The 18,416-nt window shown below is 44.4% G+C and overlaps 7 protein-coding genes across 7 annotated transcripts; 3 read left to right on the top strand and 4 right to left on the bottom strand.

Annotated features, from left to right (window-relative positions):
* Positions 1-2,369: 2,369 nt before the first annotated feature.
* On the top strand, positions 2,370-3,175 carry DFJ58DRAFT_842658 (uncharacterized protein; the record flags this gene model as incomplete). The annotated part of the gene is made up of 5 exons (XM_041392862.1): positions 2,370-2,469; positions 2,512-2,619; positions 2,667-2,724; positions 2,751-2,947; positions 3,093-3,175. 5 exons carry the CDS (start codon positions 2,370-2,372, stop codon positions 3,173-3,175), a joined length of 546 nt encoding a protein of 181 aa, XP_041242464.1.
* A 1,213-nt stretch (positions 3,176-4,388) lies between these two features.
* On the bottom strand, positions 4,389-5,253 carry DFJ58DRAFT_729532 (uncharacterized protein; the record flags this gene model as incomplete). The annotated part of the gene is made up of 6 exons (XM_041385762.1): positions 4,389-4,416; positions 4,463-4,522; positions 4,576-4,679; positions 4,734-4,823; positions 4,881-5,071; positions 5,118-5,253. 6 exons carry the CDS (start codon positions 5,251-5,253, stop codon positions 4,389-4,391), a joined length of 609 nt encoding a protein of 202 aa, XP_041242463.1.
* Positions 5,254-5,793: 540 nt separating this feature from the next.
* Positions 5,794-6,257, top strand: DFJ58DRAFT_662398 (uncharacterized protein; the record flags this gene model as incomplete). The annotated part of the gene is made up of 2 exons (XM_041382298.1): positions 5,794-5,862; positions 5,901-6,257. 2 exons carry the CDS (start codon positions 5,794-5,796, stop codon positions 6,255-6,257), a joined length of 426 nt encoding a protein of 141 aa, XP_041242462.1.
* Positions 6,258-6,897: 640 nt separating this feature from the next.
* DFJ58DRAFT_729531 (uncharacterized protein) lies at positions 6,898-7,287 on the bottom strand (the record flags this gene model as incomplete). Its single annotated transcript, XM_041385761.1, has 3 exons — positions 6,898-7,050; positions 7,101-7,193; positions 7,246-7,287. 3 exons carry the CDS (start codon positions 7,285-7,287, stop codon positions 6,898-6,900), a joined length of 288 nt encoding a protein of 95 aa, XP_041242461.1.
* A 2,231-nt stretch (positions 7,288-9,518) lies between these two features.
* Positions 9,519-11,209, top strand: DFJ58DRAFT_842656 (uncharacterized protein; the record flags this gene model as incomplete). The annotated part of the gene is made up of 7 exons (XM_041392861.1): positions 9,519-9,583; positions 9,617-9,645; positions 9,684-9,745; positions 9,874-10,007; positions 10,139-10,412; positions 10,514-10,886; positions 10,992-11,209. The coding sequence occupies 7 exons, from the start codon at positions 9,519-9,521 to the stop codon at positions 11,207-11,209; spliced, it is 1,155 nt and encodes a 384-aa protein (XP_041242460.1).
* A 1,040-nt stretch (positions 11,210-12,249) lies between these two features.
* DFJ58DRAFT_842655 (uncharacterized protein) lies at positions 12,250-15,827 on the bottom strand (the record flags this gene model as incomplete). Its single annotated transcript, XM_041392860.1, has 18 exons — positions 12,250-12,311; positions 12,535-12,597; positions 12,646-12,725; positions 12,746-12,787; positions 12,814-12,850; positions 13,012-13,053; positions 13,103-13,160; positions 13,252-13,355; positions 13,392-13,412; positions 13,617-13,706; positions 13,769-13,841; positions 13,911-13,951; positions 14,009-14,316; positions 14,458-14,606; positions 14,666-14,727; positions 14,905-14,987; positions 15,025-15,206; positions 15,534-15,827. 18 exons carry the CDS (start codon positions 15,825-15,827, stop codon positions 12,250-12,252), a joined length of 1,791 nt encoding a protein of 596 aa, XP_041242459.1.
* Positions 15,828-16,656: 829 nt separating this feature from the next.
* Positions 16,657-17,706, bottom strand: DFJ58DRAFT_842654 (uncharacterized protein; the record flags this gene model as incomplete). Its single annotated transcript, XM_041392859.1, has 8 exons — positions 16,657-16,662; positions 16,709-16,806; positions 16,860-16,913; positions 17,062-17,115; positions 17,162-17,174; positions 17,244-17,248; positions 17,276-17,334; positions 17,657-17,706. 8 exons carry the CDS (start codon positions 17,704-17,706, stop codon positions 16,657-16,659), a joined length of 339 nt encoding a protein of 112 aa, XP_041242458.1.
* Between the last annotated feature and the right edge of the window lie 710 nt (positions 17,707-18,416).

The following is an 18,416-nucleotide window of genomic DNA, read 5'->3' as shown; positions in this document are numbered from 1 at the left end:
CCTTCTTCTACTAGTAGTGACACTACACATGTTTATTAGTGCATTGATAGCGACAAATTAATGTATCAGCAAAAACCACAGTACGCGCCTGATCCGGGCATCAATGAATCTCTTGCTAAATTTGGCTAGTTGGTGAGTCATTCACCTCCAAATGTGGAACAAATTCTAGCATTTACATCTTGAATCAGAGGACGCAGACTCGGACATTGAACATTGAGTGAGAAGAGGTAAAAAGACCTTCTCACCAAGTCTCGCTAGACATAGACCGTTGACTCCACTAAAGCCTGAGGTGGCAATGAGAATAGTGTGAGGCATAATATTAGTCATGCTGTGTGCATCAGCCACAGGTGGCAAAGGGACCTAAACAAACAGGTTTCAGGCAGGCTGGAATGACAAGACTGCTGAACCTTGAGTATGCTTGTCCAATTATCCTGCCCATTAAGAGATGATTTCAGTGAGGTGAGGAGGCATCCCTAGTACTACCTAAGTAGTAGTAGTAGTAGTAGTAGTAGTAGTAGTAGTAGTAGTAGTAGTAGTAGTAGTAGTAGTAGTAGTAGTAGTAGTAGAAGTACTAAGTACTAAGTAGCGATTCTTCAGGACCGCGTTTATGTCATTTGTCATGTGATTTTACCTCGACTGCCAGGACTTATCACTTTCAGCATTGAACATTCTCACTGCTCTTGTCGTTTAGCACGGTTGTGGCCTTTGACTTGGGGGCCGACATCATGGGGTAGGACTAGGTGTTCTTGGTGAGCCTTTTGTTTTCTCACTATTCGCCATCCAGGAGGCTGACGGCTTCCCTAAGTTCAGGATAACCCCATTTATTGTTGGATTGGCCCTTAGGTGATGCTGCATCAGCAGAGCTTGGCATGTTCATGGTGAGTGCTGTCAAGTCCGATTCTGCTTATCTCCGGGAGTCACAGGCACATCTTTGGTCAGGCTCTGAGATGTTGGACCCTCATGGCCCCCAAGGTACATGGCACTTCATTTGGCGTTGCCTGACGAGTGCCACATCCATCCGTCCTCATGGTATAAACTGCGGCCTCTGATGCACCAGTCCTGTGGGTAGGTGATTGTTCACCCAATTACACGCCAAGTGGCAATCTGCGCAGATGTCATGCTTAGTCGCGCCCAGGAACAAAGGAGTCCCGCTATACATAGGAGCTGATATGAAATTCAGCAGGAGGCCATGAGGTGAGTCGTCATCCTCGGCACTTACATATTCACTCACAGATCTAACTGTGCCTTTAGGCTCGTTACTATATGTCCACGAGGGTGTTCTCAGCACCAGGTATGTAGATCATGTTGAAGTCAAATTCACTCAATGCTTCGAGCCATCTGACCTGTCTGGGGCGACAGCTTCATGTAAGAGGATATCGATATCCACTCAAGACCATGCTAGTCAAGATAGCTGGACCGCAAATCGAAAACAGTTTCCTCGTCCCACTTTGTGTTGGGACAAGACCCATGTGGCAATCACTAAGCCTGCGAATGTGAGGAGTGGCTTGATGTTCTCTAAGCCTGAGCAATTCAGAAAGATATTGGCATCGAGGTTTGGCACTCATCAAAGGTAAAGCAGCCTTGTGAACACTCTGGTCGCAAGTTAATCTTCACCTTGCGGCTTCCAACCTTATACAATGATATTCCTAATCACCCCCAGTACACCTCAGATGAACCACAGCGCACCACATAATCAAAACTCATTCAATATAAACAACAATCGTTCCTGGCACTCTCCTCTACTGACCCACAGGTTAGCATGCTGCTGGATGAGATGGTTCCACGATATTGTGATGATTGGCATTCTGGATGAGGCTGCTTGGTGCATGTGGTTTGAAGGAAGAGATTCTGATACAGTTGGTACTGGGTGCATCATAAATTTGTCTACCATTACTGAATTGGGCTCCCTAGTAGAAGGTCTTTGGCCTTGCATAATCTCAAGTGTTCATGAATCATGCCCCAGAAGATATCACTGACATCTCTCTTCAGGATGCCTTTTCAGTACTCCTGGACTCATTGTGGCCCAGCAAACATGATCACAGCTCGAGTTCAACTACAGGAACTCGAATACACAGATGCCATCAAAGTCATTGAAAATGAACTGGAATTAATACACAGGTATGAGCCAAACACAGACCGTGAACCGCAAACCGCGAGAGTAGGTGGAAATAATTAGAACCTCGAAACTGCAGTGACAATTTGTCATCCATTTAGAGTGCATAGGGCCTCTTGCATTGTTCTGGCCACATCCTTCATTCATCTATTTCCTCCTAAGCACCACCCTCGTGCTCTTTATTATTGAACGTCGTCCCTGCGACAAAATCCCACCGACATGGATGAATTGATGGGGAAGGCGTATGTATTACAATATGCTGAAAAAACAGGAAAAGGCAGACAAACTATTTGTGCAAGTGGGGAAGCAGCTACCTGATGATATTATGGACAAAGGCATGGGAGCAAAAGAGGAGAGTGCATAGTGCCTCAGTCGGATGCATGCAGATCCTGGTGTAGATGCTTTGAAAGAGGTCTTTGAGACCTTGAAGGATATCAAGGATTGTGGTGACATTGATAGAGCTCGGCGCCTGTGGCGGATTGGGAGATGCTACTGGGATTTAGGAGGTGAATGATCCACACCTTTTGCCTCACATTACTGATCCCTATTGCAGGAGAGTCCCCACAAGGAAGCCTTCAAATCCTCATCACATCGCTCAAACACAATCGCGAGTATGTGCCGGCATACACTTCACTAGGTGTATACTACTCAAAACACGTGTCACCACCCGACCTACGCGGGCTTCAAAGTGTTTCCAGAAAGCATTCAAAGTTGATGCCTGTGAAGCAGAGGTTGCAAGGTGCCCCATGGAAGGGTTTGGTGATGAGCATGGATTGGATCTGGTCGAGGTGGTGGCTCGGCGTACTATAGATGGTGAAGGCAGGATGGGTGCAGGTATGGAAGAAGGATATTGCGCAACTTCGAGAAAGTATCTTCTGACAAACGAGTGGGGGCATGGAAGGCTCTTGGTGTTGTGGAGCTGGTAAAAGATCGTACTTATGATGTTTATTTCTGATCTATGTAACTTTATTGGGCACAGATAAGGAGGAACTGTGTGGAGTCCATCAAGGCCTTTCAAGTGGCAACTCCAAGCGAACATCGATGTCCAACCTTCATGGCTGAGACTTGGTTAAGCCTACAGTGAAGCCGGGTCGTTAAGTTGCTGCTCTTAGGGCACTTGGTCAAGTTCACGAGCTTCGACTGGACAATTGGAAGTGCGCATACTTCACAAGGGAAGTCCAACAACAAGCGGGAAGGCTTGCAGAAGCTGTTGCCTCTCTCCAATCCATACTGGACGTTCATCCCACTGAAGCTGGTGTCCTATTATCTGTTGCGCAGACCCACCTTGACCTAGCCCGGCATGAGCAGCTTACCAGCTTCGTTGCTCGAGCTGAGCAGTCTTCTATCTCTTGTGTCAATGTCATGTTAGCCACCATACAGGAAAGTCTGGGATATCATGGAGTTGCCTGGAAAATCACTGCTGATGCCCTGTTTGAGTTATCAGTAATCAGTGTTTTTGTGGATGAAGCTAAAGTCCGCGCAGCCGTGACTATGGTTTATGAATTCATACACAGCCAAAGTAGCAACCGACTGGCTGGCCTATTCAAGTTCACAGCTCTCTCTCTGGATGATCCCGTCACTGGTGTGAAAGAGAAATAGCGACTAGGCTGTGTTATGAACTAGGATAGTTCCGACAATAGCTACTCAATAAGAGTATTCGGCTAAGGTCGAGTCAAGACTCTTGCGTATACAAGAGTTCATAAGACAAGACAAGGAGAGTGTCCTTGACTTGAATCTGATTCAGACGTCTTAAGAGTGGAGGTCTTAAGCAAAGGAAGTTCCAGGTAAAACCTAGTAAGATTAAAGTAAAGAAATACAATGTACAGAATGGGTTTATATAGTGAACGGTAACTGCTTTAGGGCAGGTATCGATGAATCAGAATGAGTCAGAGATAAGAGATGAGTCATCTAGCGACGGCTAGATAGCAATCATGATGTAATACAATGAGTCAGAGATAAGTCTAGCGACGGCTTGATAGCGATCGTGACGTAATACAATGTAAGAAGAGAAAATGAATAGGGGTGTACATAGACTGTAACAGGCTGTTAGAAACTAGCGCTACTTATCCAAATAGACGTGAGTGTAGTATTCGACCCAAGAGGACTGCTATTGAAGCAACTCCCTACTAATATGCAAGGGAAGTGATAGTGCGAAGGACTAAAAACCTATAGCGACCTAAGACCAAAAACTGATGAGTAGCGCTATAGCGATCAGCAACAAGTGAGTTCCGACAGAGAAATGTGCATATAAGTGAGAAGCGTTATGCAAGTTGTTTTATGCGATAGCGCTATGCGATGTCCAACTGAATAATGTCAGTAATGTGCATGTCGAGAGCAGTGGCAGCTTACATCATTGATTTGCAGCTAATCTCCTCCACTATAGTACCATCTTCTTCCTCCAGTTTCATGCTGTTTGATCATGAGTATCAGGAAAAAGTTTTGCAGTTACTAGCGGGACTCACAATTTGCCGTCATACAGCCCGAAGATGTAGATGGTTCTGTTATCCACAAATGCTACAGACTTGGGTACTGTATTTTCAAGCTGCACTGCGAAGACAGACTGGAGCTGCGCGCTCATATTGAGCATGAGAACTTATACCATCTTGTCTCTTGTTCCAACTGCAATTCGTATGTTGCCTTCAGAAGAAGTTGGATGACATGACAGGCAAGTAATCTCAAAACCTGATCCAAGTCTCCTTGCGCAAATCTCCTGAAAATTGTTCTATAATCGTTAACAGAAAGTCAATTGACATGGCTGGGCGCTTACATCTATGTGACCACGTCGCAAAAATGTGATATAACCCAGGCCTGTTCCGTAACAGAGGGTCTCTACTGCGGCTGCGGTTTGCCTCGTTGTGGCCCAGACTGCACAACTAACCATTCCCCTGTATTCATGATGAGACGAACATGGGAGTTCCTTGCGAGAATTAATATCCCAGAGCTTCATGCCCTTCGTGCCTACTTGTGTTTAGCACTAGCTGTGGCTGAGTCCCTGCTTACTTACCACCACCTGCAAGAATACGCCCATCATTAGAAATGGCAAGTGCATGAATGGAACCACTGTATGTGGTTAAACGAGTGAGCGTCTTGTAACACTGCGGCTGTGTCGACTTCTTGAAAACTGTGGCAAAGAGAGGCATTGTTGCGGATAAAGGTGACCTGCTGTAGTCACCCACTCATGGCATATTTATCCTCTCATTTGTTATCAAAGTCTTCCCGCTTCTGAACTTTTGTTTTCAAGTAACAATCTCAGATACAATACTGTATAATTGCCCTTCGCGACACTGCAATTACCTTTACCAACTTGTGCTGCAGCATTACAAACCTTACGGAAGTTTGCACAATTACCCTTGCCAACGCGCAACGCTGCAGCTTTACCCTATGGAGGTTCGTACAATTCCCTTCAACCTGTGCTGCAGCCTTGCCAATGCACACTGCAGCTCTAAGACCTGTTCATACAATTACCCTCACCATACTGCAGTATTAACAAAAGTATATTTCAGATACTATTGTCATGCTTCACTAGTTTGGCTCCCCGCTGTTGTCAACAACTATGTTCCCGAACAAGAAATGCATTATGGTTATGGTCTTGGCGATTAACCTCTTGAATTTAAAATCTGGACTACCATAGCCTTCGTTGCCCACTTTCATCACCTTGCCTACTTCTTGTATCTATCAGTATGGTGAACACTCGCACATATATCCTTCCGACATCTTCCGTAAGTTATCCCCCTCTTTCTCGCACCCTTGTTTACCTTCAGATTAGACCCCTGAGCTTCACCTGCAGTGCAGGTTGTATTCTACATCATGGAACAGACCTCGTCAGGCCATGATGTTGACACCATGCTCCGGTTACTTGTGCAGTGCTCAGCGCTTTCCAGTTCCTGAAAGCCTCTTTGAGGAAGCTACTGTGCAACCTTATGTTCACAACTGCTTCATCACCATGTACGAAGGGAGACACACCTACCGATTCTGTGTATTCTTCAAGCAGCATCTTCATCTAAGAGCCAACTCACTCCTCAGCAGTGGTAATCGTCAATTCCGAGGTAACGCAGTAGTCACAAGGATTGGAGTTAAAAACTCTTCTGTTGTGAATATGCGAGGGAGAGACAATGCACTTGCCGACTTCATAATCCACCAGTGAGTTGGTTAACTCAACAGTTTATCAAGCCTACATTAACTATTTGTTTATTTGTTAGCTTCGCAAAGAGCATAAGCTGTTGTCCAAGAGCTAGGCTCCCACGCGATCTCACTCTTGTGAAACCTCTGAGCACTTGTAATAACCTTCGATTAGTGGCAAAGTGTAGAGCAGCATAATATTTTCAGCTGGACTGCAAATGTATTGTTATTAGCACAGCGGGGCAAAACCTCCTAATGAAGTCATTTTAAATTTATTGTCTATGAACATTTGATCCTGTGGAATCAGCAACCTCCATTATGATAGTATTCACGAGTGGTCACCACTCATGTAGATCAGCCATCAGTATGGGCGTGCCTTCAACATTTAACCGCCCATCTCTCTTAATCCAGAAGACGGTGTCAGATCTCCCATCTGTCTTCATTTTCATGGGAAATGCACGAAGATGGTATTTTATTTCATCAATGCTTGTGTAATTATATATGTGATGCAGAATTCAAATACATGTGTATCCATGTCTACGTCTACTATAGATAGTTGTGAGTCTCGAGAGCAAGAGCGAAAGCACATGGTTCAAAGGCTGCTGTAGGGGTATCAGTCATGCCTTAGTAGTAGCAAAACTGGAGTTTAAACCCACCTCTGATTGTCACTTTGTGCTCCTGCTCCTGCTCTTGCCTAAAGCCATCTCTCCGTCTTTTCGTCGAGTGTGAGAGGACATGTATTTCAGGCGCGTCATCATCATATCATTGACTGGCCATAGGTTGCTATAGTTTTTGAGGTCTGGGAATTCGTCGAGAGCCTAAGATACCATGAGATCATCAATAATGTCAAGAGATGAAGACTGCTCACCTTGTTGTGCACAGTTTGTAAGACCGCAGGACTTTGGCCAGAAGCACATTTCGACGTGTCAAGGTGGTCGTCAATAAGGTGATGCATACATTTCTAGTTATTCGTGAGTTACTTCTCGACAATGCTGAAGGCACACTTTACGAACCTTGAACTTCACATATGCCTTTGGATTCCAATCTAGACTCATAAAGTGTATACCCTCCACGCTCTGGACGTCCAGGTTCACCGGCAGGTTTAGGTATTTTCGAGTCTTCTGATAAATTTATGCTTGAAGTCAAGGAGCCGCTGTCAGAAAACACATCTGAGGGCATGGGTGTTCGAGAATGGGAATGCATAAAGGCAACCTTCTTCAGGTATGGAGAGGCACTGTGATCAGAATGCTTGAGTGGCCGCTTTGCAAGTTTAAACTCGGGGGCAGGTGTGGATGAAGTCCTTGTAGTAGTGGGGGGTAACGATACTAACTTTAGGAACTAGGATTTCGTCAGCGACCAGTGTAGTCAGGCGATGATGATCTTTGCCAAAAAGCTCGAGTTGGTCTGTGAGCATTAGAGGGAAGGGCGGCGGAGCACCAGGCTCTGGGTCATAGAAAGGAATGATGTTAAAACTGTAGCTCAAGGGTTAACGGATCCGAAGGGCTTGGCCTCAGCTCGTGCGCTGTGCCCCTTACCCGAGTACGTGCCCTTAATTTCAGAATGAAGTCCGGATGGAACCCGACAAAGTCCGAAGGACTTCCAGAGGCTGGCTACTCTAGTAGAGTGCTAGAGGACTTCCGGATGAGTGTGAGAAACTTCCGGAGGAGTATAGGAAACTCCGGAGGAGTTTCATCCACTGTATCAGACCCGAAGGTAAGACTTCCAAAGTAAGTTCCCTAGATAGAAACATATACATAGAGGAAAGGCTGCAAGGGACAGAGTCCAAAGCAGGATAGGATAGGAGGAGTGGTCCGAAGGACAGGACGTCTGGAGGTCCGAAGGTTAAGACGTCCGAAGGGTACGTCGTCCGAAGGTTACGTCGTCCGAAGGTTACGACGTCCGAAGGTTACGACGTCCGAAGGGTACGTCGTCCGAAGGTTACGTCGTCCGAAGGTTACGACGTCCGAAGGTTACGACGTCCGAAGGTTACGACGTCCGAAGGTTACGACGTCCGAAGGTTACGTCGTCCGAAGGTTACGTCGTCCGAAGGTTACGACATCTGAAGGTTATGTCGTCCGAAGGTTACGATGTCCGAAGGTCCGAAGGTTTATGAGGACCGGAGGAGCGGACAGGATTAGGACAGGAGGGGAAAGGCTACTATGGACAAGGTCCGGAGTAGAAACAAACAGAGGTAGACTACACTTATGGTAGAGTCGGATAGACGGGGTTTAGACAGAAGTCTCGGAAAGACAGGAAGTGCCGGAAAGGCAAAACTTCGGTCTAGGGAATCAATCCCTAGACTTCAGAACAGAGACATAGGGGACAAATCCGAAGGTCCAGATTTCCGGCCTAGGGAATCCATCCCTAGGCCTTGATGGAAAGGCAGAACTCGGATGGACCAAAGTCCAAGACAAGAATGAGTGAAGTCTAAGATGCGAGGGAGCAAGTCTATGTTGATACAGAGCAAAGTCTAAGGCGATATTCGAACTAAGGAAACTTTACAGGAGTTGTACAGAGGTTTATATACTGGACGGGATCTGAGAGGATCGGTAAGCTGAACACAAATGCTATGTACGAGCATGTGGAAACATATTAGTAAGTATGAATGGAACATAAGTAAATGAACTCAGATATGAACAGAGTACAAGGATCAATAAGCAAGACGGAAACACAGATAACCGAAGTCCAGAGTCAAGGGGATTACCATAAGGAGATAGGCGCTGATTTAAGGTTTGGGCCTCAGATATGAGTATAGGTCGGATCCAGAGGTCTAGAGATATCGGATGAAGCGTCTGGATATCGGATGAGCGGATCCGGAGATCTAGGTGAATACGAGACTAGGATATGGATCATGGATATAGACCGATAGTCTAGGGAAGGTAGAGTCCGAGATGGAATGAGCTCGGATCCGATAGGACCAAGGGTGGATGAAGCAGGCTTAGCTGCGGAGGTCCGAAGGTATTGATATATGGATGTACGAAGGTGTACGGATCCAAACCGATAGTGGATTGGAGGACTGAAGGCATGGATAAGGGTATGGAGTCATGGATAAGGGTATGGAGGTCCGGATGTGCATCTGTAAGGCGTCCGGAAGGTGTGGGAACATCATCGGACATAGGTCCGGAATACGGGATATGACGACCTCGCCACCATTCAGATCATCGGCTCTGGCACTTCACACACTCTGTCTGCTGGACAAAAAGCCAGCTGGAAATGGCTGGAGGACATCCTACACCACACTGCCTCCATCTTCAGCATAGACTCCCTACTCCCCTTGGAGTTCTCCATGCTACCCCTTCCCTCCTGCTACGGCTACCTTTGCCTCCACAAGAAGCAGTCCCATGCTGTTCGGTGTGTGCTGAAATCAAGACTTGTGTTCCACAGTCTCATAGGGTTGTCAACTTGTTCTATGGGTGAGCTCTTGTATGATATGAAACTGCCAACTATGCAGACCCTCAACGCCCACTTTCCCCCTCTCATACTCTCATCCAATCTGGTCTCAGCAAGACCCATGTATGTGATATTCTTGATGTGCTACAACCGGAGGTGCTCGGGAGATGTGTTGGTGTTGTCCTTGATCCCCAATCCTCAGCACTTGGGATACTATACCCTTATCTCAACTGCATACACGTTCCTGTAAGAACAGATGCTGGGCAGAATTTGCCTACAACAAAATCTCAAACCAATGGGACATCTGCTCCCTATTCAACAAGGACCAAGATTTGCTTCACGACAACACACAATTTGACCAACCATTGCAGGAAAATTTTGCAATGTCAGCTCTCCTACTCAGCAATCCCCCTACCTCATGTCCAACCGTAATAAGTTGGGAAGAATTGTGGTGCACCAAACAACTACTGGGCAGGACATGCTGTTTTCTACATACCTGGAAGACATTTTATACAGCTGTTGTGGACTGCTCTGCAGCATGCAGGATGAAATACAGTCTGCAAGTGACTTCATACACATCAAAGACCCTCAGATTGTTGATACCTACACCATTTGTAAATATATCATGGAGGCCAATCTCCCGCTGGAACACCACAGCAATGAATTTGCTATCCGGTACTTTATATCCTCTTTTGCACTCGAGGTTCAACCACCTTCAATCCTATGGGATTTACATCCCAAGCACGCTCAGCAGCTCCTAACCCACAACTTATATTTCAAGGTTGAGCAGGTGAAGGACAAGAGTCTAACTGCTACCTGGTCCTCCCTCTCGTTCCGAAATATGCTTGCACTTGGAACTTGTTCCTTGGAAATGCCACTTCTGTTGTTCAGTGCATTAGGGAGCAATGGAGGCCATCCTTAGAGGATGTGATACTCTGCTTATTCGAGCGCAGTATACCATTCAAACTGCTGTTCCATGTCGCCTACCCTTCCATTCCCCATCCCATATCTGTCTTTGAATCCAACTGCTGTCCTTATGGTTGGATGGCCAATGAGTACAAATATGCAGACTATGAACTTTGCCAAAATTGTTTATTGAGATTGCTGCATGTAAGAGTTGCAGTTGCCCAAGCTGGAGGAATTCTCTGGCATCTCTGCAAACAGGAGCTTGTGAATGAGATACCCAACAGACCTTCACCCGATGTCCTTTATTTTGTAGATGCATCACCAACTTCATCCCACACATATCTCTATGACACGCTAAGTAAGCATGAGATTGAGATCCTATGTGGGATATACTACATCAACGCAGGTACACCTTGTTTCTACTCATTCAATGTATCCCCCTTATAACCTCGTCCATAGATAGACACACTCAAACCACCACATTGGTGTGGTGGCCCAATCCTCAGCTATGGGTTCATCTGGGCTGGATACAGGATGTTGGACCCTTTCCTGCGAACAAATGTTCCAATGCAGGCTGGAGAAAATACGTGCGGGATCTGTGTTCTTGCTCACCACCAAGAAGTGGAAGTTCAACCTCAAATATTACAAGAATCAGAGCAAGAAAATCTTCAGCCATATTGACATGGGGTGTCGCCACTTGTTAGAATAATCATTGCATGCACAGTAATTGCATTACTGAACTGGTCTCACAATTAATTAACATATCAATACCTACTGACATATCTTGTACGTTTCCTTAGTAGTAGTTTGCATATGTTCGCCCTCTAGTTGCTTGCACACATGTATCTTGCACTTTGAGTGTGCCCATCGCGCAAACAATAAATGTCCAGATATGATGTCCTCAAAGTCTTCCAACTATGTCTTCAAAGTCAGGCATTCAACTATGTCCTTGAAGTCTAAAGTTACACATGCAGACCCTTCAGTCATTTTTCATGTAGAACCCTGGCTCTAGACATGCGAAAAGGCCCTAGAATCATGGCCAGCCAGTCACCAGCTGAGGCATGGGCCAGCTGATATCTACTACATATAGACTAATAACTGGCCATTGTGGATATATAGAGTATATGATTAAAGCAATAGTGGTTACTCTTATGCCTACATTTGATAGTATCATGGCTGGCCAGGTCTAGATATGGATTATACTGATTAAAAGTAGTTGTAGCTAGCCTCAAGTGTACAACATGTGCACTCATGGCTGGCCGACCACTGGTTCATCATTTGCTTACTGGCCTGCTGACACCTATACCATGCTCTACAATGTGTACAGGTATGGCTGGCCAGTCAGCAGTTTCTGAAGTGCATACTACTGGCCAAGCAACATGTACTTCATGGACCCTCATGTCCTGATTTACCTATAGTTGTACAATCTAACTAGGAAGCAGCCCCCAGCCTGTAATCCAGGCTGGCTAGTCCGTCTAATCCACAGTGCTATAAACTGGCCAACATCTTTGTATATTTATTTATTTCAGAATTTCAGAAATATATCCTGGCCAACCAAACTCTTTCTAACTAGAAGAATTCTATATCACATAGAAACACATGGACCAGTATCATCTTGTGTTATCCATTCCTTGGCCAGCATAATTCTTATTACATGCTGATATAGTCTGGCCAGCCCATCAACCCTTACTAAGACTCTATCTGGCCAGTGTGATTATACATCACATAGAAGCACACTGGCCGGTATCATTCTGTATTACCCATTCCCTGGCCAGCATAACACCTATTATAGATTTAGTCTGGCCGATGTGATTCCACATCAGCATAATTCTTATTACAAGCCTGGCTGTTAGACTTGGTGTTTGGACAATATTTCTTGATAAATATATTTTCCAGATCATTGTGATTCATGTCAAGCCTTTCCATAGCCAATCTTGCCCTTTAATAGCTTCTGACCAATGTCTTGATTTTGAGGCTGCACCTTCGAGCATCCTGCTTTGACCTACCTTGTACCAGCCCAGACAGAATCAGCACTTTGAAAGTGCTGATGATAAATGACTGGTGTGATTCTACATCACATAGACACACACTGGCCAGTATTATTTTGTATTACCCACTGGCCAGCATCACTCCTATTACATGCAGATCCAGTCTGGCCGGTTGTTCACCAACCCTGAGACTCCTGGCCAGTGTGATTCTACATAGTGTACAAATCACATTGCAAGCCAGTTGTCCGGTTGTTCATTCTTCATCATGTGGCTAGAATCAAGCAAAATCCATTATACTACAACACATGGTCCTTAAACTTGTTCTCTACATCCTCTGCAAACATTTTCCACAATAGCGCCTATCTGTAGGCATAGGCTTGATGACTAGGTTTCATAGCCTGCATTGACCGTCGAATCCATTGGCCCTTCTGATAATTAAACCAACTTATGGTCTATCTCATTGCATGTCTTGTCAAATTCAACTCCTCCTCCCACCTCCTCCACTAGCCTTTGCCTTTAACCAGTTAACCCTATAGACTAGTAATATGGAGTTAGTTTTTCTTTTGAGATAGATGGCAGCACTCACATTCATCTATCCAAGCATCTTGTTGACTCTCATGAACCAAGAGCCAATCAGATCTTTTCTAGGCAATCATTAGCTTGACCTTTTCTCAAGTCTAATTCTTCTTCCTGCAGTTTGGCCAGATTGAGTAAGTCAGCATGGTCATGAGTCACTGATGATGGCATCCAGATGCCCATATCTTCTGCTGGAATTTCTTCATCAATCAATTCTGAATCATCTTCATCTGCAACTTCCCAGGCTTGTTCATCAGCTTCTGCTGTGCAAAATCGAGAGTCATCAACATGGACTGTACCTGTATCCAGTTCTATTCCCTCTATCATTCAATCTCCAGTTTCATGAAATTTGATAATTTAAGCTGCTAGTTTCAGCTGCTTCTCTTGAAGATTGGCCTTCTGAGTAGAGGTGGCATCACGTGGGAGGCATCAAATATCCAATCGCAATCCATCCCTGATATGAATGTGATTATTTGTTTCACAAAATCTAAAGATGACATACTAGGAATCTTCTAGATTAATACCCTGAATGATCCAAGAAATAGATCCTGGCCTGCCTATTTCAGAAGTCTCCAATTCAGTTAATCTTAACCAGATCTCAGCCATTGTGGGGGCTTCAGAATTCCACAGATTTTGATTAGTCATATCCTTTGAGAGAAAATACTAAGGGATTTACCTTTATTAATCTTCAAATGATAAATGTCAAGATGTTCCCCCTGAAGCTCTGCTGCAATCTTCTCATCCTTTTCCTACATAGCAATTTCCTGGGTGTCTAAAGAATGTGTCAACTCATCAAAAGGGGGCTTTGTATCACTGACACCCTTGACAGCACATTTATGCTTTTTCAAGAGAGTCTTGACTGTCAGAAGTATTTAATTATGTATCAGTAATATTGAAATTTAAAAGACCTACTCACTGATTCCAACCAATTTCTTCCAATTAGAGTCTCTCATGTGATCATCAAATATTTCCTGTCGATGATATTGACTCATGGACTGTGCAGTGGGTGATATTTCATTAAAAGATGCCCCAAAAGTCTCCAAAATTTCTCCATCCACTTGGCCAGCACCCTTGATGAAGTTAAGACTAAATCTTGCAAAGCAGGGGAGTTTGTGCGTGCTGAGATGGAATTTACCAACAGCTGTCAGTATTTCCCTTTTTTGGGGAGCGATAATCCTGGGGAGTTGTTGATACACTCCACAAAATGAATACACCACTGACACCCTATATCATAGATGATCAGGGAGGTTTTGATATCACGAGAATGATAATTAATAGCACTGCAGATTGAGTAGTCGACATTCATGTGGCTGACAATGTGCATGAACTTGTGACCATGCTTGTTAAACATAAGATAGAACCTACCGTTCATCCTTCTGAAAATCTACCACAGTGTGAGAAACAAAGCATCCATGACATGCACAAGCAGTAGCAGCCACTCCAGTTGCTCTAATCTGATTACTCCGATTTGCATTTGCTGTATTAACAGCATGGTGATTGCTGCAAGAGAACCTCTAGTATACATATCTAGTCAGAAGGTGCAGATAATCCAATAACCCCAACCTGAATGCACCTTCTTGCTCTCCTTGGCTGACAATAAATGAGCCTGATAATCAGCCTCTGTCACCATATACCCTAGGCCATCAGATAGAGTGACGTCAAGGTGTGGTTATTTCATATTCAGGTGTTGAGCAGTGAAGTTGCCATCCACTACATATCTCTACATAATTAGTCAACTATTCAAAAAGGCGTCAATGGTATTGTATAAATCCAAAGATGTCACCGGCCAGTCTTTGGGTACATTGCATATACCATGGCTGGCTGGCTGAGGCACAAGGTCCATATATAACCATATGTCTGCCAGCCAGCTCAGAACGACTGTTGTAGATCCAAGACTGCCTAAGATCCCTAAAATACAATTATATTACTTACCTTTCATACTGGTCCTGCCAAGTGAGGGGTATGTTGATGCCAGGCTGTGGACAGACCACACAAAACAGAGCCAAATAACTGGCCCCTGGCTTTACCACAATATCATGCCAAAATCCAAATTGTTTCCGGTTCATTAAATCCCTCCATTGGCGAGATGCCCTCATCAATTCACGGTACCGATTCTGCCAATTGAACAGCCCCAGTCAATAAAAAATGGACAACATTGCAGATACAATAATTAACTGGCACAGAGTCAGGGAAAGCATTATTGGTAAGCCGACAAAGCTTTTGAAAGAAGCTTATGGCAGAAGTCTTGCATTCAAGAGCGTCAATGAGAAAATGGTCCAGGACATCAAAGGTGAAGGCAGTGTGGGGTCAAGATGTCCAAGTATAATTCGCAGAAGATGAGATAATCTTGAATGAAGTTATTCTGAGTCTGTGTTTCAACCGAATAAGCAGCACCTTTTGTCTTTTGTTGGATGGACCTGCCTTGGTTTGTTGCCTCACACTCTGTGAACTGAAATCCCCATGAAGCTCCCTGTCAAAGTCTCTGGGAATCCCTTCCAGTTCTTGAGGACTAAATTTTGTTCTTTTTCATGGACTACAGGATTCTGACGACTCTTGTTGTGAAATCTCATAGGAGGGATCAGGACAGCCTGTGACTCAGAAGGTTTTCCTCTTTTTTCCTTTGATTTTTTGTGGGTGACATATACAACATCCAAGTCCTTTCTTTGGGATAGTCGGCCCCTTTCTTTGTAGGAGAAAGACTGAAACTTGAGACAAGTTTTTCTCTGGTGTGACATGATGGGTGGAGAAATTGTGAAAATTGTCTCAGTTCACTATATCACTAACCTAATTACCCAATGGGACCACTCCAATAGCCTAGATGCTAATGTTCAGCTACCAGACTACTCTTTTACTCTAATTTTGCCTCAATCTTTTCTTTGACCACTCAACTCCCTGATCCCTTCCCAATAAGTGCAAAAATTCCTTCTGAAGTGGAAATGCAGGCCTGGGAACCCCTACCCTATCTTGTACCTTATCTTTCATGAAATGTGCAATAACAAATGCATTGGCTTAATGGTCTAGGTTGGCATGCTGATAATCCACAGGTATATATACCTCTCTCCTGCATTCAGTCTCCAGATTACACTCAGATGTCTACTAGAGGCAAGGGCACACCGCAACAGGTTCTACATAATCCTGTCCACCCAAGTTTTGGTTCCAATAGAAAAGTAGGTAATGAAAACAAAGGTAAACTACGAAAATCCTGCAAATATCTTAGATGGTTTGTAAAACGGAGTGGAACACTTAGCTTTAAAACAATACGGAAACACTGATCTGCAGGGAGTGGATCAGTGAGAAAATTTGTGGGAAGGAGAAGGACTCACTCAAACTCAGGACCAAAAAGCACGACCCACACAAAAGGGACTAATGTGCTACAAGAGGTTGAGCCCCCAGACCCAAAGTATGGGAGCTACACAACATAGCATGCACCACATGAAGCCCTCAGATCCAAAGTGCAGGAGCTACACTAAGTAGCATGCACTGCATCATGCCCCAGACCAAAATCACAGGAGCTACACTATGTAGCATGCACTGCATCAAATAGATCCCCCAGACCCAAGAGAGTTAAGTCTGAAAAAAACACCATCAGCATATGAGACGAAGATCAACCACTCACCATCATAACAGAGATGTCGTCATAATAGAGACGCCATCCAGAATAAGAGTTAAGTCTGAAAAAAACTGGTGCCAAAAAGACACCATCTATAATCAGAGCTAAGTATGAAAAAAAAATGTCAGTATACTTGGGACAAAGATCAGGGACTTACGAACAAAAAACAGAGATGCCACCAGAAAGACGTCATCCAGAATAAGAGTCAAGTCTGAAAAAAACTGTTAGCATACTTGAGATGAAGATCAGCAACTTATGGACAAAAAAACTGAGGTGGCACCAGAAAGATGCCATCTAGAATAAGAGCTAAGTCTGAAAAAAAACCATCAGCATACTTGAGATGAAGATCAGGGACTTACTAACAAAAAACAGAGACACTGCCAGAAAGATGCTATCCAGAATAAGAGTCAAGTCTGAAAAAAACCGTTAGCATACTTGAGATGAAGATCAGCAACTTACCAACAAAAAGACACTGTCAAGTACAAGTCAAATCTAAAAACAACTAGGTTAGCATATGAGGACAGGTAAAGAATTAACTTACCTGTGCTAGAAGTGCAAAGGAAAGCCACTTACTGTACTCAGTGGTGACTTTGAGGGAGAACCTTTGGCCCTGCAAGGATCCATGAGATAGCCTTCAAGTTGTGTCAATAGACAGTGATTGTAATAAGAATTGTAATAAGAATAGACATTTTGGTGAGAGGAAATGGTGAAGGAAGGAGAGCGGAAAGTTGAACTGTGGGAAGTTAAAGTTGGACATGATAAATGTGTCACATTGTGACTGTTTGTTCCACCAAGGAATTCAGCGCTCTACAGAATCCAAATGTGGAATATTTAGCATTATTTGGTCCACTGGTTCAGAACACGTCAACTCTGAGTCCACTCAATGCGTCTACACTACTACTACTTACTGTTACTGCTTTCTTTTGTCTTCTTATCCACAAGCTCTCCCATTACCTTTCATCTGTGTTCCCACACCCTTCAACTTCCACACTTGAGGTGTCCATGGCAAGAACAAAACAAACAGTGTGGAAGGCAACTGGCAGGTCAGCGGCTCATGTGAACTTAGTGTTAGATGGCACTGGAAATACTTCGACTGTGGCACGACAGGATGACGTTGAAGTATGCAAAGGATTTCATCACAATGATGTGAGTTTATACTTTGTTTATTGACTTGACCTACCTCATCAATCTCAGTTCTGTATAATTTTCAGGGACGGTTCTGTGGACGACGAATATCTCCTGTTGTGTGACGACTGTCTGCACGTTGTCTGCACCCACTGCATTATGATTCCCCCAGCTTTCACACAGGCTGTCAGTGCGCCTCATGTGACTTTCACTGTATCTGCTGTCACATTACAAGACAGCGCTAAGGAGGCAATGCCTTGGTGCCATACTTTGTGAGTTTTCAAATCTTTTTATATATATTGATGCTCAATCAAACAACAGGGCTTCTGTTAAGAGCATGCTCAAGGGTATCAGATCTGAAGGGCTTGGCCTCAGCTCGTACGCTGTGCCCCTTACCTGAGTACTGCCCTTGATTTCAGAAGGCTAAAGTACCACGTTCGGAAGAGTGGATGAGTACTGTAGAGTCAATCCGGATGACTTCCAGATATTGGATGAGTAGTGGAAAGGCTAGTCTGGACGAAGTCCGAGACTAGAAACAGAACAGACTAAGACTACCCTAAGGTAGAGCCAGAGATAAGTCAAAGGAAGC

The sequence above is a fragment of the Suillus subalutaceus genome (genome assembly GCF_016647625.1).
Source record: "Suillus subalutaceus strain FC151 chromosome Unknown DFJ58scaffold_74, whole genome shotgun sequence".
NCBI lineage: Eukaryota > Fungi > Basidiomycota > Agaricomycetes > Boletales > Suillaceae > Suillus > Suillus subalutaceus.
Note: the sequence above shows the minus strand (reverse complement) of the source record. Positions and strands in the feature narration are given on the sequence as shown.